Source organism: Bison bison, unplaced genomic scaffold, assembly GCF_000754665.1.
Source record: "Bison bison bison isolate TAMUID 2011002044 unplaced genomic scaffold, Bison_UMD1.0 scf7180017864194, whole genome shotgun sequence".
NCBI classification, from domain to species: Eukaryota; Metazoa; Chordata; class Mammalia; order Artiodactyla; family Bovidae; genus Bison; species Bison bison.
The window spans coordinates 1,501,348-1,524,447 of record NW_011494766.1 but is presented as its reverse complement, the minus strand read 5'-3'; the positions used below and the strand labels follow the sequence as shown (position 1 = coordinate 1,524,447).

The following is a 23,100-nucleotide window of genomic DNA, read 5'->3' as shown; positions in this document are numbered from 1 at the left end:
TATGCACTTGACGTCAGAGGTCCCTTCTCTCTGTTAAACTCCCCACCACGGGAAAGGCTCAGGGGAGGGCACATACCTCTTTGACCACCCTGTAGTTGTAGCTGCTGGTGCTCTCATGCTGCTGTGACTTGTTATTCCCCTCCTAGGAACCAAAACGAACGTGACTGGGGTGTGCACAACTCTTGGGTTCCTGTCCATTTGTTAGGGTTAGCTCACAATCTCGGAAGGAATAGGAATTTTGCAGTGTTTTCCGGCCATCATGGGGCTTCCCAGGTGGCACTAGTGGTAAAGAATCCTCCTACCAATTCAGGAGACACAAGAAACGTGGGTTTGATCCCTGGGTGGGGAAGATCTCCTGGAGGATGGCATGGCAACCCACTCCAGTATTCTTGCCTGGAGAATCCCATGGACAGAGAAGCCTGATGGGCAGCAGTCCATAAGGTTGCAAAGAGTCAGACACGACTGAGTGACTGAGCACTAGCACTAGCCAGCTGTCCTGCTAGGTTTATGCCCGAGTCAATCACTTGCTCACACTCAGCTCTCCATGATGGATGTTATTTCACTGATTGGGAAAGGATGGTGGACCAGGCATAGCTGGAGAACAGGTTCATTCTGGAAGGGGCACCTGGTGCCCAGGTGAGTCTGCGAGGGGCACCTGGTGCTGCACTTCCTAGAAGAATGGCTATCACCCGGATAACAAGCAGACCTCTTGAGATCCCAGCCCATCCTAGCATCTGCATTTTTACCTAAAACCAGAGGAGGACGTTCACTTGTTCTCAGGACCCACGCGTCTCCTCCGGCAACCTAACCTGTGGTCACCCACCTCTGTCTTCTTATGCTCGTTTTCTCCAGATGCGCCGTCCATGGCCTCGTCGGGGCCCTGCCCTTTGTACACCCAGAGCTCTGACTTCTCCACGATGGATCTCAGCTGGTCCAGGTCTTGTTTTATCTGCTTGTAGTTATCGACATCTTGGCTGGTAACGAGCAGCTGAACCTGAACGAATGCAATTGACCAGTGGCACTCAGCACCCTCTCAGACAGATGACGACACCACCACCAATAACACAAGTACACACACGTGTGTGCACACACGGCCACCCAAGCTACCTGTTTGAAGGCCTGGAGGACCTCCTGTCTCTGACTGAAGTGCCGAAAGAGGAGCTGCAGGGCCCCCGACACCAGGGGTGGGTAGTCGTGCATCGTCAAGTGGAGCAGGACTCGGAGGAAAGTTCTGCCGCCGTGGTCATCCAGGTCCAGCGGGGTGTTCTCCTCACTGAGGGGAGAGGTCACGTGAGCCACAGACACCCCCCACCCGCACCCATGGGCCCAGACACACCTCACTTCATGAGATCCCCAACTCTATGGCCGACCTCAGCAGACCTGGGTATTAAATAACTCCTTTAACAATACCATCTTGTTTCATCTTCAACTGTATTCTGAGGGGAGGGGACAGTTACGGTGTCACAGCTGCCCAGTGTTTAACCAAAGTCCCCACCTTCCCACAGTGACAGGCCTGGCTTTGCAAACACTCTCCCACCAGACGTTCTGCTGCCGGGGGTTTCAGAGCCGCACACAGCTGTGTTTCTCCCGAGTTACTAGTTTGTTTTTTATTTAAGATGCTAGTCCCAAGAAACCATCTGTGGTGGAGGGCCAGGTTTTTGAGGTCTGCTACTGCTAAGTCGCTTCAGTCGTGTCCAACTCTGTGCGACCCGAGACAGCAGCCCACCAGGCTCCCCTGTCCCTGGGATTCTCCAAGCAAGAACGCTGGAGTGGGTTGCCATTTCCTTCTCCAATGCATTAGAGTGAAAAGTGAAAGTGAAGTCACTCAGTCGTGTCTGACTCTTAGCGACCCCAAGGACTGCAGCCTACCAGGCTCCTCTGTCCATGGAATTTTCCAGGCAAGAGTACTGGAGTGGGGTGCCATTGCCTAGCCTGTACCATATCCCTGATCGTGCACTTGGATGGGGTCACAGGGGCCAACAAATGTGTGTGCTCAGTCATGTCCGACTCTTTGCGACCCCATGGACTGTAGCCCTCCAGGCTCCTCTGTCCATGGGATTCTACAGGCAAGGATACTGGAGTGGGTAGCTGTTCCCTTCTCCAGGAGGGGGGGGGGGGGGGGTTTAATTTCCCCAGGGATCAAACCTGCCTCGTGCATCTCCTGCATTGGCAGGCAAATTCTTTACCACTGCACCACCTGGAAAAAGGGAAAATCACTAGACTATTCAGGTATGGTAGTTTAGTCGCTAAGTCGTATTTGACTCTTGCGACCCCATGGACTGGAGCCCTCCAGGCTCCTCTGTCCATGGGATTCTCCAGGCAAGAATGCTGGAGTGGGTTGCTAGTTCCTTCTCCAGGGGATCTTCCCAACACAGGAATCAAACCCAGGTCTCCTGCATTGCAGGCAGATTCTTTACCGACTGAGCTATGAGGGAAGCCCATCTGCACCATCTGGGAAGCCCCCCCAGTGGCCATGAAAGTGCCCAAAGATTCACTTATCTCGTCTCAAACTGGCAGCAAGCAGTTTGGTCCCTCAGGCCCCACTTTGAGAAGTGTTGCCGTGAGTCATCCCCACTCAGTGCTATTCTAGCTTCCTAGCTGGGGTTAATCAGTATATTATCAAGGCTTCTCCCAAGATCTACGCTACGCTGATTGTGTGCTACTTACACAACCAAAAATTTAATAAGCAAGTCCTGACGCTAACGGCAGGCCACCGTGAACCTGAGCACTGGCAGTCAGGTTCTGGGCCTGTATTGTGTTTACAATCAAATGAAGGTCAAATGCTGAGACCTTCATGGCTGCAGACCAGCAAGGGAGGCATAGATAGGACTTAGTACATAAATCCTGTGTTCATGCTATGCACTCCAGAAAGGTGTGAAGAAGCTTTCACAGCCCTTCCACACCAGGAAAGCAGTAGACAGCCAAGACACCACCCAGCAGACTGAAGTGGCACCAGGCTAAACTCAAAACTCCCTGAGTTTCAGAACAGCAATCTCTTCCATAGAGTAAATAATGTTGCTGATTCAAACTTCACAGATTTTACATTAAGCACTAAGACAGTAAATATCAGTTCGCCCTCTCTGGTCTAAACACCCTTATGTAGGTTCCTCCCACATGGACACTGGGCTCAGCCAGGCGATCTGCTTGGACCAATAGGACATCAGCAACATGATGCAAGCGGAGGCTTGCTTGGTGCTTGTACACTGTTGGTCTAGCCTCTTGGGGCCTTTGCACATAGAGCCAGTTACCAAGCTATGCAGAAGCCAAAAATATCCATGTGCAGAGCAAAAGAGAGTAGTCCCAGCCTTAAAGGTATCACCTCCAAGGAGCCAGAAATGCAAAGACAGCAACATGGATATGCCAACCCCAATCACTAGCTACTATGGTCGCATGACGGACCCAACAGTGATCAGCAGAAGAACCATCTAGCTGAGCCCCAGTCAACCACAGAGTTGTGAGAGACAATAAAATGACTGTTTTAATCCATTTTTCTTTAGCTCTCCTGGGTCTTTGTTATCGTGTGTGAGCGTGGGCTCAGTAGATGTGACTCTCATGCTCCAGAGAGTGGACTTCAGTAGCTGCAGCACATGGGCTTAGATGCCCCGTGATATGTGGAATCTTCCCCGACCAAGTATCGAACCTGCATTCCCTGCACTGACAGAAGGATTCTTAACCACTGGACCACCAGGGAAGTCCTTAATCCATTAAGTTTTGATTGTCAAAAGCAGTACATAACCAAAGCAAATGTGTATATACCAAGAGTTATACATATAGAGTGTTTATACCAAGTTTGCAGGTGTTTGAGCCTTACAGGGATTTGAGTCTCATAATGATGTTTTCAGTCAACAGTGAGCAATCTCATCTTTTTGGAAAGGGTTCACACAGTAATTTCAGGTTACAGACAATGAAAGAACTGCATGCCTGTTTTTATTCTTGTGGCTGCTTGGCTCCTAAAGAGCTTGGGGGTGACTGCGCCCAGTAGCACCCATGAGCATGCTTTCTGCACTCTGTTTTGAGCCCCCTCTTTCTTTCAACCCTATTTCCTCACCATTTAAAAAAGTCTTGTAATGTGTATACTTTGAGAAACCTCCTTCAGTTCTTTCTACTGTAGGCAGTAAACACATATATATGAAGCCAACTAAGATTACTCTGACCTGAGTTCTAGAAGTTATAAAGTGAGGGGGCAAAGAACCTAAACCCAAGGACTAAACCTTTCTGAGTCCAAGGAGAAGTCTTTGAGAGCTAATGGAGAGAAGCCTCCTCCATCTCAGAACCACCTACAAAACAGAAACTGAAAATATACTTTCCTTCCTCCGAAGATGCCCTCAGCTTGTTCTTCAATGTGTTCGAAGTCAAGAGCACCTGAAGAGTTAGAGAGAACAGAACTTTAGATGCAGGAAGTTATGGAAATGTGCTGCCTGTGAACTTCCCCCCAAAGAGCCTTGCCTCTGCTCATGGATTAACCTCAAGTTTTCTAGCTTCTTTTACTGCAAAGCTCTGAAGCCAGGTCAACCTGGATCACACTGTCCACTGGCTCCAGGTTTCTCCTCAGTGCATGAACCCTGTGAGAGGCACTACCTCTTTTCAAGGAAGCTCAGACCTTGCTAGGTGGGTTTATTTCTACTACTATCTTTCTCTTATCCATCACCACTATATCCTGGGCAGGGAAAAACTTCTACTCAGAGTAAAAGTTGCTAGTGGACAGTCAATTTTCTTGGAGAATTTTGTTTTAGGGTGTTTTTTTTTTTCCCCGGTATTTCACACGACCATAACATTAGAATCCTCAGCTGTCTTATGACTAAGACACTCAAAGACGGAAGAAATTAAGATCTACTTCAGAAGGAATCTGGGCTCTTGCAATTATTTGTTTGCCCCAAATGGGTAACTCCCAGGATGTCATTTTTACATACAGTCACCTTCAAATATATTCACATTTTATCCTTGTTCTAGAACGTACTCTCTGGACTTTCAGCTTTCAGTAGACCCGGGTCCAATTTTATGGCAGAAATCCCATCCTGGCATCACTCACCTGGCACATTACTTGGTCCTTCTTGGCTGCTGTTTCCGGAGGATGTTTCTGAAGTCTGGGAATTGCTTTCATCAAACTCCCGCTTAAATATACACAGGAGGCAGGAGATCCTATAATCCAACCTCACATTCAAAATAAACTAGAGATTCAATGGAAATGGAAACAGATTGGTTACATTAGCATACCACCTGGAACACCCCGCCAAACCGCTGCACTCTGGCTGGGCCTGGCATCTGCTGCGTCAATTACCTTAAACCCTAAGTGAGCCAAATATTTGGCTTAAGATTTCAACAGTCTTCAAAGACTTGCATGGGATACATCAATTTTGCCCGCAGCACCTTAAGCTTCTAGTAAAAGCTTCAGCATCCCGGCAATTAATTTAATAATCAGAACAATAAATCACTCACTCCCCACTCCATCCTCTATAAAACATTAATTTCAGCAAGTATCGAATGCCGACGCTGAGCCTTAAGAAGGGCGAAGTTGGCTGCTTTTAAGTGAACTGACAGAGAAAAATGTGTTTTCAGTACGAGAATTAGCTTGGCTCTTTATTTTCTATGAATGACTGTTTCCTTTGATGTAGACGCAAACTCTTGGGCTCCCTCTTCTTTCACTCCCTGTGTTCCCTCCCCATCTGCTCCAACACAAGGATACTTTTTCCATGCTTGTGGCTGGAGCCAAAAAAGAAAGATCAGTCAACCAGTCGGAACTGTAAAAGGACCTTACCGACAGTCTCTTCTCTCTTTATCAAACTAACTGTCCATTCTGCATGGCTTCTCTTGCCCTCAGTCAGTCTCAGGACCTTCCTCGACAAGCACACATCTCATCAATGACTAAGCCCTGCTGGCTCTGCCTCTGCCACTCCTCATGGATCTCTCCCCTGCTGTATTTTACCCCGCTCACAGCCTCTCTCTCCCACCTCAGTCATTACACTACCAAATTTACCAGGTCTACCTCCCAACGGTATTTCTTCTTAGGTTAGCTCCCTGCTTGAAAACAGTCAAAGGCTCCCTCAGAATCAAGTCCTAACACTTCAGGCACCCAAAGTTTTCCAGAGTCTGCCTTTCCAACCTCATTTCTGATAACTTCCTTTCAGCACACGCCACGCCCCTGCCCAAGGAGAAGGGCTTACTGACCTTGAGCAATGATGCTCTGGCTTAACCTGCTCCACCTGTCTGAGAACAGCACCTTGTTTCTACGCAACACCTGTCCATGGCTAAAGGCTCAGATAAAATCTTACCTCCTCTTTAAAATCTCCTCAGGTCCTTACTGAATGGGATCACCAGACCCACCCTTATCTCAGAAGAACATTTTTCTCATGGCTTTATTTCCATGTACACACAGCTTCATCACACCTCCTTTTCCTATTAGACTTTAAACACCCTGGAGACAGAGCCCCTGTCCTAATTGTCTCTGCATTCCTTATACAGCCCCTCATCTAGCCAGGCAAAGTGCTTTGCATATGGTAGATCATTAAGTATTTGCTGAAAGAATCCATCAATTAAATGTTCTCAGATTATTACAGTAATCACTACAGTGAGTAGACCTCAAGATGTAACCAATTTTCACATCACATCAATTCTGATAAACACACATGATATCTACATACTTGGGACCTGTAAGCCACGGCCTGAAATCCTTGAAATCTTTCTCTACTTTTGCTCAGACATAAATTCAATGATTTTCCTGTACTTATATCATTCTTTATTGGCTTCAGTAATTATTTTGAGGAGTACCACTGTTGCTTTCAAACCATCAGTTAACTGTGATTTTAGAATTTTTAAAAATCCTTCCATCTGTAAACATGCCTATTTCTCTCCTCCATCTCAACTCCTCATCTCCTCCATCCTTTCTGGAGATGAGATCAGGCAGTGTGAAATAAAAGAGAAAAGTGACTACAGCATTCTTTTCATTAAGGAGCAGCTAATTTTGTTAATGAATTTAAAACTCCCAGGGAGCAGAAAGAAGAAAACATAATTTGTTGGAAGGCTGGAAGGTTCGCATAGGAAGCAGAGGGCTCCCATCCCCACTTCCCTAGGCCAGGACTCTGCTTATACAATTATCCTCTCCTCTTTTTCAGTAAGTCCCCCCTCTCAACATGATCACTTCCATTCTGCATACAATCTTGCTGATATCCCTTAACTTAAATATGACCAACAATCACCTTTCAGCCCCCGCCCCGACTTTTCTCTGTGCATCTTTACAGCAAATGCACTCAAAACAATTTTCTGCCCTGACTCCCCACTTCATCTTCTCCCGTTCCTTCTTGACCTTGACCTGTTCCCAGACTTGCCAACTGTGCTTCCACCTCGGGTCTCTGCATTTATTGCTCCATCTGAGTCTCAGAGACTCTTTCCCTAAATATGAGTTCCCTCACTGCTCTCTGAATGGGAAGACCTTCTTTGATAATCTCATCAAAACATGTACCCCCAAGGGCCTCCAAACAGTCTTGACTCTCTTTTATATTTTAACATCCTTGGTATATACATTGTTACATGCCTATGTGTTTGTGTGTGCTAAATTGCTTCAGTCGTGTCTGAGTCTTTGTGACCGTTTGGACTATAACCCGCCAGGTGTCTCTGTCCATGGGATTCTCCAGGCAAGAATACCAGAGTGAGTTGCCATGCCCTCCTCCAGGGGATCTTCTGGACCCAGGGATCAAACCCACATCTCTTTTGTCTCCTGCTTCGGCAGGCAAGGATTCTTTACCACTAGTGCTGCCTGGGAAGCCCTTATAAGCTTATGCCCCCTATCAAAATGTAAGCAGGAATGATTTTGTTCATTGCTGGATTTTCAGTGCTTAAAAGTACTTGGCATGGAATCAGTATCAATAAGTATTCATTGAATATATGAATGGTTGAGGGAGGGAGAAAGGGAAGGCTTGAGGGAGGAGTTACAAACTTTATGGAACTTTGAACTGAGTTATGAACAAAAAGCAGGGATCTCAGCTATGGACAGAGTGTGAGTGAATTCTGAGCAAACGAAAAGTATGGCTGACAACAGAGAGCAATGATGAGGGAAAGCGAGGGTAACTGCTGACAGTCTGGCATGGCTGGCAGGACAGGGCATGTTGGGGACGGACAGGAGATGACAAGCAGTAAGAGGGCTGGTTCAGAAATGGCACCCGAGGCTAAGAATCTACCTCCACTCTCTTCCCTAAAGCCTGGGGCTCCATCAAAGCAGGGCCACTGCACACAGATGCTCCCCTGTGAAGCACACTCCTGCCCCTACTTCTGGCCCATGATTACCTGGAGTATTTCAATGATCTTCAGCTTGGTGTCCATCACCATGATGTCCTCCTTCTCCGGCTCGGCCTGCTTCACGTTGCCCTCAGGGGCGGTGGCCGTGGGTGTCATGGGCAGGAAGCCTCCTCCCCGGAGCACCACCTGGGTCATCAGCTCTCCGACCCCATGGATGGACCGCATCACGTTACTGCCTAGGAAGGGCCAGGACAGACCCCGGTCACGACAGACCCCTGGAGCACACTCTGGGGCACACCTGGCCAGGGGCAGAGGCTCTTCAGGACAAGTCATTTCACACGTCTCTGTCCCAATACATTCTATGACCCTGGGAACCTGATAGGTTAATACCTATCAAAAATGTAGGGCTTACTATGGAAGACAGTATGGAGATGTCTTACAAAACTAGGAATAAAACCACCATATGACCCAGCAATCCCACTCCTAGGCATATACCCTGAGGAAACCAAAATTGAAAAAGACACATGTACCCCAATGTTCACTGTAGCACTATTTATAGCTAGGACATGGAAGCAACCTAGATGTCCATTGACAGATGAATGGATAAAGAAGCTGTGGTACATATACACAATGGAATATTACTCAGCCATAAAAATGAATGCATTTGAGTCAGTTTTAAAGAGGTGGACGAACCTAGAGCCTATTATACAGAGTGCAGTAACTCAAAAAGAGAAATATAAATATCATATACTGACACATATGTATGCAATCTAGAACGATGGTCCTGATGAATTTATTTGCAGGGTAGCAATGGAGAAACAGACATAGAGAACAGACTTATGGACACGGGGACAGGGAGGAGAGGGTGAGATGTATGGAGAGAGTAACATGGAAACTTACACTACCATATGTAAAATAGATATCCAATAGGAATTGGCTATATGACTCAGGGAACTCAAACAGGGGCTCTGTGACAATCCAGAAGGGTGGGATGGGGAGGGAGATGGGTGTACCTATGGCTGATTCTTATTGATGTTTGACATAAAACCACAAAATTCTGTAAAGCAATTATCCTTCAATAAAAAAATAAAGTGGCAAAAAAAAAATTCAGGGTTTAAGGAAGTAGGTGAAAGAGCGTGGGCTTTGAAATTGCCCAAAGGAGCAATTTTATGGGTTAAATAACCTGCCCAATTGTATGGCCACCCACTGCATGCCTGCTGTGGGTGTTAACAAGACACACATCTGGTGCTGTGTTAATACAGGAGTTAACAAGACACACATCCGGTGCTGCACCAACAGCCACCTGATCTCGAGGGCACTGTGCCACCTGTGAGGGTCAGTTTATTCAACTATAAAAGGAGAAAACCCAGCTCAACTGACAGGGTCACGTGGCAAATGACTGCGCACAGGCCCTAACAGGCAGTAGAATGCAAGTAAACGCACTTTTTCTATTCCAGCTGAAGCGACTAGTTGAACAATAATCCACACGAGTACCCAGTATGTGTCTATTACGACACTAAAACAGAGGAGAACAACAAACACATCAAGGCAGATTTTCCTACTCACAAATTGGAAACAGGATACCCAGACACAGTCTGGATTTCATTTACTCACATACTAACGTAAGCACAGAACACCATGGCACATCAAGAGCAGTGAATAAGCATTCCAGCTGTGAGGCGACTTTCAAATGGTGCAGTGGAATGTGCAACTTCATTTATAAATGTAAAAAATACAGCACAGTGTTAACAACCATTGACTCTGAGTCACGGGTCCTTGGTGTCCACTCTACTATTCTTTCCACTTGTGTTTGTATCTGAACACGTTCGTAATGAAGAGTCAAGAAGAAGAGGACGAAGAAAGGATGTGACACCACGTGGTAATGCAACAGCACGTGGTAAGCATGACAGAGGCAGGAGGAGGCGCAAGCGCGTCCCCACGTGTGGGCACCGTCAGAGCCCCCACCTCACGTGGGCACCGTCAGAGCCCCCACCTCACGTGGGCACCGTCAGAGCCCCCACCTCACGTGGGCACCGTCAGAGCCCCCACCTCAGCTCCTCCACGTTGTTCTCACCTTTATTCTCCTCTCCCTTCGCCATCTTGCTGATGGGGAAGATTGTGGTCACGTGCACACAGTCCAATATGGCCAGGAGGATTTTGGTTAATCGGAGAAGGTCGGAGAAGTTGTAGAAACCAAAGTAGATGAGATTCCTAGCTAGGTTGACAACCTATTGTATTTAAAAGAGAGAGGGGGGAGATGGATTAATTAAACAGTATCCTTCGGTTCCATTTCAGGTGGACTATTTTACAAATGACTGATTGTGACCTTCTTTACCATAAGAGAAGTCATTTAATTTACTTGCAGTTTCTGATCAAATTTAATTTAGTTTCATAAGGAGAAAAAATAAGAAATGAAAATGTGCAGAGCTGCTGATCAGTTCTGATGACTGGTGAATAAAAAACCAACCTCATCACTGGGTCTGTGTAGCTTCCCAAAGATAATAGAGGGCAAGCCAAGGTATATCCAACAAGGATACAGATAACATTGCAATGCTTGGAAATCTAACCCCTAAAAAGGCAAAGTGGTTCCAAGGAGAAATATTCAACTCAAAGGTGATAAGAATTTCTGTCCCTCAAACGATTCACCTACGACAGATCCTAAGCACAGTCTGGTTTCTTTCCTGTCACTTTTAATACAACGTACAGAGCATACATAATGTTCTATCATTTTACATGATTTAGTTCACCATGTTTCTTACAAAACATACAGATCACTTCACCATGAGTTACCTCAAATGTAAGCTTATTTTTCTCCTTATCAGAGAAAGGGAACCTCTGACACACCACATCTCTTAAATATTCCTCCACAAATTCCATGGTCTGAGCGAACCTCTCCTTAATTTCATCTTTGGAGGTTCCACTACTATCGTAGCTAAAAGGAAAGGAGAAAGAAAAGGCAATCAAAGGTCAGGTTCCTCCCAGGGAGGCCTTCCCTGTTTGCTTAGCCCCTAGAGCCAGAACCACCCATCCCAACACTTTCCACCCTCTTGCCCCTATTTACTTTCCCTGCTCAGCAGCCACCACTAACGTATATATTTAGTCTTTTATCTTAGTTATTGCCTGTCTTTCCCCACTAGTGTAAACATAGTTTTCTTTTTTGGCCACATCACACAGCATGTGGGATCCTAGTTGCCCGACCAGGAATTAAACTCGTGCCCCCAGCGTTGGAAGTGCAGAGGCTTAACCATCGAACCACTAAGTCCAAAATAGTTTTCTTGTTTGTTCCCAGATAGATTCTTTAAGCCTGGCAGGCAGGAGACACTTAAGTATTTGCTGAATAAAACAGACAAACAAGGTATAAAAGGGCAATCATACCATCTTTTACCTTCTTGAAGGAACAAATAATGCTTGCTACGCTTAATTACATTTTCATTAAAAAAAAAAAAAAAGCCTTTCTTCTCTGATTGAACTAGACTTAACCTGACCATAAGTCCTTTGTCTTCTGCTACACAGAACACTGCAGCTAAGAGATTTGAAAGCAACACAAGGTCTTAACAGGGCGAAGGAGCCAGGCTCACTCATCAATGGCGATCTCGGAGGGGATCTCAGACCAGAGGCGGGCGTATTTCACGGGGGTGACCTGCTCCTGGGGGTCTCGGTCCACATGCATGTGGAGCATGAGACGGCAGAAGGATGCCCGCAGGTCGTAGGGCAGGTTCTCGTCGGACATGCAGCGCAGAATGAGATCCACGTCCAGTTGGCCCGAGATCTCGTTGATGGCAAGGTACTGGCGGTCCAGGCACATCCTCGCAAAGAGGTTCAGCTGGTACCTGAGAAAAGGAAAGTTGCACAGAGCTCACACTTCCAGAAACACACAGCGGGAGAGTCAGAGGAGGGGCCCAGATCTCATAGGAGTGGTGTATGGCCGTGTGAACTTGTACATCAACACTCTTCACCTGCTCGTGTACACTTAAGTCTGGCTTCTGTATCCGGCAGAAAAAGGAACAGCTCAAGCCATGCCAACAGTCACACATGTCTATCCCATGTGGGAGTACCTACGTGGCTAGTTGATTCCATTTTGCCCTTATTTTATAAAATGGGGGAGAAAAAAATGAAAAATCATTTTCATTAGGGTGAAAACGATTGTCTATTTCCTTAGTTATGCCTTTTAAAAAATATTTATTTAGCTGTGCCTGGTCTTAGTTGGGGCACAAAGGATTCTCAGTCTTCACTGTGGCATGCAAACTCTTAGTTGTGGCATGTGAGATCTAGTTCCCTAACCGGGGATCGAACCTGGGCCCCCAGCATTGGGAGCTCAGAGTCTTAGCCACTGGACCAGCAGGGAAGCCCTACTTTAGTTTGGCTTTTATACAGCACATTAAAGACCACAAAGGAAATGGTAAAGGTTTTAGACCTTCACTGAGTCTCCTTAGAAATTTTATGACACTTTCGGGGTCTTATCTCATACAGCTCTGCTCTTTGACTTCACACACATGTGACAAACATCGTGGAAAAAGTAGGGGACTCCTCAAAATGTCTTAAGGTTTCCTCCTCACCCAATTACATGTGATCTCTGTAAAGTTCCAAACTTGGTCTATTACATGCTCATAACATCAACAAAAACTAGAGTGTCATAATATTCAGAGAATGCTAAGACAAAGAGAAACAAAAGTGCTAATTTACAACTGGTGAGAGCGTGCACCAAAACATCCAGTCTAGGACTGCTTGCTTAATCAGTTTAAAATATGCCTATGCCCCAATCTCATAATTTCCTGGTATGGAATGGAAATTCCTACACACACGCACCAATCTGAACAATGATGTTTCCTGACACGAAAAACTAAATTGTGGCACACAATGAATTCAAAGAGAAAAGAAAATGTTGGCATAGTAATAAATGGAATAACATTCAGCAGTCAATATTAAAGAAATGGACCTACCACCATTAGCATGAATCCATTTCAGATTCAATACTGAATAAAAAGGGCAGATTTCAGAGAAAAACTCAGAGTATGGAACCATTTATATAAAATTTCAAGGCTCATTAAAATACTATGTGTTATTTATGAATGCACAGAAATGTAAAATATGAACATACATAGAGTGTGGAAGGTCACCCACCATCTGCGTGAACGGAGAGAACAAAATACAGGAGGGTCACAAAGGGCATTGGAACTGCAAAGTTGAGTTTTTATGAGAAAATGCTGCTAGCACTTCTCCAACCATCTCCTGTTTTCTTTTCTTTTTCAAGTGTTTACTGGTTCCCTTCTCTTGAGGTGGCAGAGTCAACAGGTCTTACAGCTGGGACCAAAGAAACACCAGGATGGGGGTGGAAACCAGTCAACACGGCAGGTTCTCGCTGTCCGAGGAAGGAGTTGTGGATACAGAGGGTGAAGATGAGAACGACCCTATGGTGCTGGAGTGGAGCTGAAAGTTGTGATGTGAACTCAGGGTTTTTGTTACATTCATATACATTAATACAGAAACAAATGTGTGTGTGTATGCAGATAGAGACATCAACAGATGTGTGCATACACATGCACATTTCTTAGATCTGCCTGTAACAGTTCTAAGAGGTTGGCACACTGTCTCCGTTTTGCAGGTAAAGGAACTGGGACATAGAGGTGGATAACTGGACCAAAGTCAAAAAGTTAATATCATTGCTATATTTAGAATGGATAGCCAACAAGGACCTACTGTATAGCACATGGAACTCTGCTCAATGCTATGTGGCAGCCTGGATGGGAGGGGAGTTTGGGAGAGAATGGGTACATGTACGGCTGCGTCCCTGACAGTGATACAACTATCATATTATTAATCAGCTATACTCTAGCATAAAATGAAAAATTTTTTTAAAAGTCAGTATGTAGAGAGGTGACCCCACAGCCTGACTCGTATCTACCACAAACTACATCCATGTGCTACCCCGTGCAGAGACCAACAACTGTGAGACGGGGCTGATGCAACCAAGCAGCTTCCTTGTGACCAAGCCACACCCAGGTAGCACTGCCCTACTATGTAAGCACTGCTGACAGCTCACACTCTACAAACTCCTGAAATACACATTTGTCTTTCTGCTGGACATCTCATGAGAGGACATCACAGGGCGCCCGTGCACAGGCCCGCGCACCTGTAGTAGCCAAGGACGTCGCGGTCTTCCTTCTGGCCCTCCTTGGCATCCTGCGCCAGCTCCCGGACACTCTTACTGCGAACCTCCTTGTTGCTGTCCCTCCAGAAGAGCCATACTTCTTCCTCATCCTCGCCTGCCTCCAGAGCGTTCTCTCCGGTAGAAACGCCTTCAAATTCAAAACGGGAGAGCACCAACCTGAAAACATAGGAGGAGGCGGGAAAACTCATTATGTCTGAAATCCTTGCTTGTCGCTGATTAACTATATTTGTGCGTTGAACTCCAGCTGTGCTTTCAGCACACACACACACACACACACACAGAAAGCCACTTCGTTTCTCCCTTTGGCAGAACCATAGGAGAGGCAAACATCGACTTCATACACTTTAGCTCAGGTGTGCCCACTAGGGAGGCTGTGTCTCCCCAGGGGATGCTTGGCAACATCCGGAGACGTCTTTGGCTGTCCCAACTAAATGGGAGAGGTACTGTTGGCAACCGGTACACATACACAGAAGACTGCTGCACTTCCTGCGAGGCACAGGACAGCACCCACAGCACAGAACTGCTTGGCCCCAAATGTCAAAGGCCAAGGTTGAGAAAGTCAGCATTCAGCCCAAGCTCAAAATTAAGTTATGCATGAGACCCCTCCCCCCCAAAAAATCACAAGTTTAGGGCATAAGTTAGTGTTTTTAAAAAACATTTCTTTTTTAACATTGGTATGTTACTGGCAGTATATGCTCCCCTGTTACAAATGAATCAACTACTACTTTCCAAACTTCTGTAGACCAATGAACACTTTTTGAATAGTGGTAATTTCACAAGCTCTTCCCTGCTGCTGCTGCTAAGTCGCTTCAGTCGTGTCCGACTCTGTGCGACCCCATAGATGGCAGCCCACCAGGCTCCCCCGTCCCTGGGATTCTCCAGGCAAGAACACTGGAGTGGGTGGCCATTTCCTTCTCCAATGCATGCAAGTGAAACGTGAAAGTGAAGTCACTCAGTCATGTCTGACTCTTAGCAACCCCTGTCTTAATATTGACAATGAATTACCTTCTTTAAAATTTAAACCTGATGATCCTAACTGGAGAACTTTCAAGTCTTAAAATGAAATTAAGGGTGTGTAAGATGCTCCCCAGTAGCCCACATCACTTTCAACTCAGTAAGCAAAGTGAGTGACATCACCATACAGAGGAGGCCACCACAGCAAAAGCAAATCCAGTAACTCCCCTAATCAAGATGCTGGTGTGAAGATAATCAAAGGCCAGACAACCTGACTTCAGAAGCGAAGGGGCTGGGTTTAACTCCCCATGGCACAGACAATCACTGAGGCACACGCTCTCCATCTAATTCCCATTCTCACCTTTATAGTCACTCCCCGACCCCCACTCACTTGGTCTCAATGAGGATGTCGGCATTGGTTGGATTCAGCACGGCTTTACATATCAGTTCCTGAGTCACCGGAATGGATTTGTTCATGGACACGCAGAGGTCAGAGAGGTAATCTAAGAACCTGTGGGGAAACAGAAACCAAACCAAATGCTTTTTGTAGCCAGAGTAAGGGTTAGGTCTTGGGGACGTGGCTCTCCCTCCAAAGGGTAGACCCAAGCTACCTTTACCACAAGTCAGAGAGGCTTTGGGTTTCAGTGTCTGTGTGCATGGTATCACCAGTTACCCAGACATGGGAGGGAGGGAAGAGAAAGGAGGGAGGGAGAGAGCAGAGGGAGGCAAGGAAGGAGGGAAAAAGAAAGAAAGAAAGAAAAGCACAAGAAGGATGGGTGTGACTGCTATAAGGAAGAGGCGATGAGGTAAAAATGAACAGAAGAACCCATCAAGTAAGACCACCTAAGGAAGACGTGGTGATGATGCTAGGTACTCAGAGTGGGGAGAGGTCTGATGCTTGGGGCCTAAATCAGAATCCTGGTTCTGGTTCTTCTCCACTACATTCTAATATGTACTGTTATTTGGGGTAAATTATTTAACCTAACCATGTTTCAGTTTTCTCATCAATAAAAATAGATAACCTTTAACCCCAGAGGGCTCTTCTGAAGATTAAATGAAGTAATTCATGTGAAGTGCTTACTCAGTTCAGTCCCTGGCACACGAGAGGATCCATAAGATGTTAGCTGTTTTTAATAGGTGGGAGGAGTCAGTTTCATAATAACACCTTCAGCTCTCTAGCATCAGTGTTTCTAATATCCACATTGTAAACTAGTTCCCACGTCCCCTGACACGGGGTGGATCTTAATTAAAAGGAGAAGAAAAGAGAGAAGAAAGTGTACAAGGAGGGTGGGATCTGTAAGAATGCAATAGAATCGGTAGAATTCACTATGGTAAATACAAACACTCAGGTGATAACTACGTGTGCAAAAGACTTATTGATAGTTGGGGAAGTTCTGACTGGTCATAACAGGGTGCTACAAAGTGAATGAGGGGTCGATAGCTGTCACTTACATATAAGTGCCAGGCACTTCACATGTATTTATCTTCATTTAATTTTCATAACAACTAATCTAGTAGATGAGATTAAAGCTCAAGGTCACCAGCAGGTAAACTCTGGAGCCAGGATTCTACCCTGGTCCCATTTCCATACCATGCTCTTTCCATGACTCAAAGTGCCTCTCAAGACCTGCTCAATCAAGACATGGGGCCTAGCAGGCCCAAACAAAGGACATCTAGTTAAAAAAAAAACAAAAACAAAAAACACCACCATGACCAGCTCAGAGCCTGCATCATAAACACAGAGGCACCTTCTGCCGATCAACCCCACCCTCCGCCTCACCTGGGCTCCCTGTTCTTCCGCACCAGGCTGACGAAGGTGTCAATCTCTGCCGCGGTGATGTGTTTTTCCAGGAGTTTGCGATTATTGTGCAGAAGGGCGGTGATAGTGTCTTCGGCCAGCACGTCATAGCCAATCTGCTTCTGCATGAAGCCGAACTGCTTGGCTATGTACTCCTTCAAAGGGAGGAGAGAGAGGTAAGCAGAGAGGACAGTGTGGTGAGGTGCAGAGCAAGGGAAGGGGCAGTAGCCCCCGAGAAGAGCTACTCCCTTTGAGGAAAATCAGAGGGGAGCATCCTTCCCCAACTTCCCAACCCAGGGTGACAGCTGCAAACTCTCTCACATCCTTTAGTTTACTAAACCTGCCACACAGGTATCACTAAGTAACATTTCCTGTATTTACACATGGGCATTTTATTAAGTCCACAGTATTAATTTTAATGTGGTGACTTATTTTTCTAAAGGTCAAGATTGTTTTCCAGCTCTGATTTTATTACTCATTCAAGAGGATAAACTGTGCCTCACTGCCCTGTGTTGCTGAATAAACATGGTGAATTCTACCTGGATATTTTGAACAATGTTATCACTCCATTGTATTTTCCTTATCTGGGATGAAAATTAAAGTCAGTGGGTAATTAGAAATATGTGAAGAAGTGAAGTGAAAGTCACTCAGTTGAGTCGAACTCTTTGTGACTCCTTGGACTACACAGTCCATGGAATTTTCCAGGCCAGAATACTAGAGTGGGTAGCCGTTCCCTTCTCCAGGGGATCTTCCCAATTCAGGGATTGAACCCAGGTCTCCCACACTGCAGGAAGATTTTTTACCAGCTGAACCACCAGGGAAGCCCAGGAATATATAAACCAGTCAACTGCATTCACAGAACATATGAAAACATCTCTGACTTCTCTTTTGGGATCAGACATGATGTCCCATTGAAATATTTCAGGACGCCAGGAAGCCTCTTATAAATACTTTGTTGTTATTCAAAGATATTTTCCCTGTCCAAGACAGACTGCTTGCTCAAAGTTCAAAAGGCCCTTGAAACTTGGTTTCATTTTAATTCATTAATTTCAAAATCTTAAAAGTGACTAAGGACTAACAGAGTGGACTTGGGCCACTTTTCAGTAAGGATGCGTGTCTGAGAATTCACCAGCCCCCAGGGATATGTCAGTAGTACTGCCAAAAGGCACAGGGTCCGTAACCAACCAAGCCAAGACACCCACAGCAACAGCAACAAGAAGGACTGGTCTAGTCCTCTGATGTACAAGCAAAAGGTCCCAGCACACATTATAGACTCTGACGCATCCTCATGGGAAGAGAATAAAATCTCTTTAGCACAAGTATGGTGTAAATATGGTACTCACACACAAGAGGTGGGTTTAAACTGACCATAGTGCCCAATGGCAACCTATGCTCATGAATGAACATAGCATCACCAGTGTGTGATGCTTTATATCTAAACAGTAGCAAAGGCAAAGTGAATGATTTAGAAATACGGGGTTGGCCAAAAGCTTGTTTGGGTTTTTCATAACAACTTGTGGAGAACTCAAACTTTTTGGCCAGCCCAATACTTGCTAATAAAGTTGTATCTAATATCTCAGAGCACTGCTTAGGACAATTTAGCACTGTATGACGACACTCAAAACGCTTTCACTACAGAGAACAGTTTAAATTTAAAGGCCAGATATAGCGGCGGTCAAAGCTTAAAAACAAAACCTTTGGTAACACACAGCAGGGACTGGAGTCCGTATTGTAAGAGGCACCACCGTACGCTTACAGTACTTTATGGAACGCAGGTTTCTTGAACTCAGCAGTACCTACTGACTTCTTGGACCGGATAAGTCTTTGCTGGGGGTCGGGGGACTGGGCTGGGCTCACCCAGATGTTAAATAGCATCCGTGGCCTCCAATCACTTCATGCCAGTAGCATTCCCAAGCTGTGACACTCAATAGCATCTCCAGACATTTCCACACGTCCTCCCGGCCCAGGGCGGGGTGGGGGTGAGTGGTGAAATTGCTCCCAGTTAACAACCACTGACATAGTGATTCCTCAGCATCTCCAGTTGTCTGGAACCCTCACAGAGGTTTAAATATTTAATTCGTAGAGAGACTATATTGTTTGTTTGTGTGTTTACTTGTCATCACAATAGATGATGACTTAGAATGTCTAAAACACGAGCCAGAACCAAAACAAAGAGGAAGTTACCAGCAGAGATGGAGAGAATGGATGGGGCAGGAAGAAAAGATTTCACTCCATTTCCAATAAAAGCACATGGAACCACTGCACCCTTACACCTTCCAGAAATGTGCCATAAGAAATACTGTACATGTACACACCGCTATATTTAAGATGGATAACCAACAAGGACCTACTGTATAGCACAGGGAATTCTGCTCAATGTTATGTGACAGCCTGGATGGGAGGGGAGTTTGGGGGAGAATGTATATATGTCATGTACGGCTGAGTCCCTTTGCTACCCACCTGAAACTATCCCTACATTGTTAATTAGCTATAATCCAATATAAAATGAAAAGTTTTAAAAAATACTGTACTTGTAATATCAACATATAAAAAAAAAATCTCATTCCAAGGATGCTGTAGAAGGAGAATTTTGATGTATCCTTCTCAACTCACTCATGCATCTTCCCAGGCTTGCAAAAATATCTGTTTCCTTTTGAAGAGCAAATTGAACAATGAACTAGTCTCTAGCCACTAAATAAATATATACATGTGACACTTAAAACTCATTGAGGAAAGTGAACTCGAGGGAGGAAGCTGTCTGGCACTTCCAGGGTCCTCAGAGCTCACCTGGTTCTTCCTGTAGTCCTGCTGGGAATGTCTCAGGACCCGGTAGCAAAGGCGGCAGATGTGTCGGAAGGGTGCGTGCCGCTGGTCTCCCAGCTCCTCCAGACGCAGCATTGGGCCGTCACCACAGTCTGTGAATGGGGCCTGTAATAGCTTGAAGATCTGTTTGTGAAAAGAATGAAAACTGCCATCACCTACTGTTTTAACGGCTAAGCCTCCCTGTGAAAAGGAGAGAACCTCAAGGGTGGGTGGACTACACAGGAAAGTCTATCTAAATGATCAGGAACCTGAAATTTGTGTTCATTCCATTAACTGGGACAGGGTCCTCGGCGAACTCAGTCTTCCTAAACATAACTGGTCCTCAAATACTTGAAAATGTGGTGTTCCCAGCAGTGCCTGGGAGCACAGACTCTGGAATCAGTAGATTCTAGGTCAAAATTACACTTCTTTATTACTTTTCTACAGGTATACATCGTGGTCAAGGTAACCTTCAGTTTTCCCAGCAGTAATATGTAGAGAATAATACCTAGCTCACAGGGTGTGATAATGATGAAAGTAGATAGTCAGGTCATGAGTACAGTGCTCACCACAAGTGCTGAATAAAGGCTCCTCCACTGAATCACAGTTTCGGACCCTATAGGAATCACTATTGCGTAAAACAGCATGAGCATTAAGCCAGAGGTCTAACTTGGAAGTCATCACATCAAACAGCAGGGCATAATTCATTTCAAGACTTGAAACTCTTGTTGAAACAGGATGCAGTATTAATGACTTTAGTTCAACCATAGTTTAAAAGGAGAAAGAAACCTCAAACCCAAGTTCCTACGGATAACTCTAGGACTTATAATTAACATGTTTTTCTTTCAGCTCTAGAGGCCAGCGATTTCCAAGCCAAGCTTGCGGCCCCATCTCCAACAGTTTTAGAGAACTATGTGGTATACACTTCTGGGTGCTTCATCCACCTCGGACTTGTTACTTTCCTCCCTCTGATTCCCTTATACTCTAGTTTATTTAAATTTGTACCAAATTACACCATATATGTATTTTCTGTGAGCTAACTTCGTTTTCTACTCATTCTTTATGGAAAGATCTTTTGGTGATTTATAGTGGTCCTTATAAGAGCCTCTAAAGGCCTTCTGAGTTTATCATACACTCCAAATCTCCCAGATATATTAAATAAGCTTAAGGATGCACTGCCCTTGATATTCTTTGTGAGGAAAATAAAGCTGTCAACTGCAATTCTTGTTGGAGTTCCCAAAAGGTAAATTTTCACACAGCTGATATTCAATATGTGTGTTAATCTAGTGAACTATCAAACTGTGAAAGGATGAAGGAAATTTACTAAGTGAAAAAAAGTCAATCTGAAAAAGGTACATAGGGTATGATTCTAACGGTTAAAATATGATGTTCTGGAAAAGGCAAAACTGTGGAGACAATAAAAAAATCAATGGCTAGTTGCCAGGGGTTGGGGGAAAGGGAGGGACAAACAGATAAAGCAGAGAGGATTTTTAGGGTGATGAAACTACATGATGTGATAATGATGGATCATATTGTAATACATTGGTTCAAACTCACAGCATGTACATCAAGAGTGAACCCTAATGGAAACTATACACTTTGGGCAATTGTGGTATGTCAATGTAGTTTTATCAGTTCTAACAAATGTACCCCTCTGGTGGGGATGCTACTAATGGGAGAAGCTGTATGTGTGTAGGAGGTATGGGAATTCTTTATACTTTCTACTCACTTTTGCTGTGAACTTAAAACTGCTCCAAAAAATTGTCTGTTTTTTTTTTTTTTAAAGTCAACAGATCAAGCCTCCCCAGTAGAAATCATCTACATTCCTCTATAAGACCAGATAATATGGATTCTTGCTAGAGCCAACCCAGTATGTCACCTCTCACTGACCTGCTTGAGAATATTCTGTTCTCTCATGAGCTTCTGACGCTCTCTGTTGGGCTTGGAGAAGACCACTTCAAGAACATCTTGACCAGAATTGGTTCCGCCAGTGACAAAGTAAACCAAGTCTTCCAGCAGCTTGGTTACAGATCTTAGGAGGAAAGAAGCAATTAGACATGGGAAGTGTTTGATATTTAACAGAATCAAAACCACCATGAAAGCTTTCAGGCTTAAGGAACCAGTCACACAGACGCAAACCCATTCTTCCCAGTTTCCTTGAAATTGTCAATTAAGGCCAATTACCAGTAAGAGTGCAACAGAGACAATATTTCACTGTCCAAAAAAGATTATCATTTTCACAAAACAGTAGACATTACATTTTATCTGGGATAATGCAGGAGACCCCGGTTCAATCTCTGGGTAGGAAAGATCCCCTGCAGAAGCAAATGGCAACCCACTCCAGTACTTTTGCCTGGAGAATCCCACGGACAGAGAAGCCTGGCAGCCTACAGTCCAAGGGGTTGCAAAGAGTTGGACACGACTGAGCAACCAACACACAACCTCCACCACTGATATTTAATAAGGTAGTTCCAAAGACCAAGCCAGAGGCAGGAAAACAGAGAAGGAAGGAGATCTTTACTGTTTAGAGACCTTCAGAATAGTGAGAGAAACTATTGAAAACCACAAGTTGAAGCCACTGGTAAGTGCTAAGGCCTGGAGCTCTTCCACAGAGCTCTTCAGAACACTTCTCTCTCTGCCAGGGATTTTAAAATCCACGGTGGGTGAGAACGAGCATGTGCAGTTCTTGCAGGGAGCCCTCACCTTCTTTCATTCTGGGTGATGGTGCCCTTCTCCAACTTGCCCGCTATGGAGCCCAGCACCTTGCTGGCGTCATTGGCAAAGTCCAGATCCCGAACCTCAGCAGGAGAGACTGGCACTATGGCAAAGGCTTCCTTGTCCTCCTTCACGGGAGAAGTGCCAATCTGAAATGAAAGATGGGTTTGTGGGAGAGTCCACTGCCTGCAATGCAGGAGACTAGCATTCAATCCCTGGGTTGGGAAGATCTCCTAGAGAAGGGCATGGCAACCCAACTCCAGTATTCTTCCCTGGAGAATCCCATGGACAGAGGGACCTGGCGGGCTACCGTTCATGGAGTTACAAGGAGTAGGACATGACTGAGTGACTAACACTTTAACTTTCTACTAGATTGAGAGGGGAAGATATTACTCAAATGCTGGATTTATAGAACTCTGGGCAACTGAAAAAA

General features: G+C 45.2%; 1 protein-coding gene across 1 annotated transcript in view; it reads right to left on the bottom strand.

Moving 5' to 3' along the window:
* Nucleotides 1-23,100, bottom strand: part of ITPR1 (inositol 1,4,5-trisphosphate receptor, type 1) — a 355,741-nt gene that overhangs the window by 167,471 nt on the left and 165,170 nt on the right. Inside the window, exons 15-29 of the mRNA XM_010844129.1 lie at nucleotides 22,656-22,816; nucleotides 21,843-21,984; nucleotides 19,938-20,096; nucleotides 17,133-17,305; nucleotides 15,744-15,863; nucleotides 14,360-14,554; nucleotides 11,808-12,059; nucleotides 11,020-11,161; nucleotides 10,304-10,457; nucleotides 8,278-8,465; nucleotides 5,030-5,168; nucleotides 4,308-4,362; nucleotides 1,108-1,273; nucleotides 824-994; nucleotides 77-142 (exon numbers count right to left, since the gene is read on the bottom strand). Of these exons, the coding sequence (XP_010842431.1) occupies nucleotides 77-142; nucleotides 824-994; nucleotides 1,108-1,273; nucleotides 4,308-4,362; nucleotides 5,030-5,168; nucleotides 8,278-8,465; nucleotides 10,304-10,457; nucleotides 11,020-11,161; nucleotides 11,808-12,059; nucleotides 14,360-14,554; nucleotides 15,744-15,863; nucleotides 17,133-17,305; nucleotides 19,938-20,096; nucleotides 21,843-21,984; nucleotides 22,656-22,816 (2,283 nt within the window). The remainder of the gene's footprint in view (nucleotides 1-76; nucleotides 143-823; nucleotides 995-1,107; nucleotides 1,274-4,307; nucleotides 4,363-5,029; nucleotides 5,169-8,277; nucleotides 8,466-10,303; nucleotides 10,458-11,019; nucleotides 11,162-11,807; nucleotides 12,060-14,359; nucleotides 14,555-15,743; nucleotides 15,864-17,132; nucleotides 17,306-19,937; nucleotides 20,097-21,842; nucleotides 21,985-22,655; nucleotides 22,817-23,100) is intronic.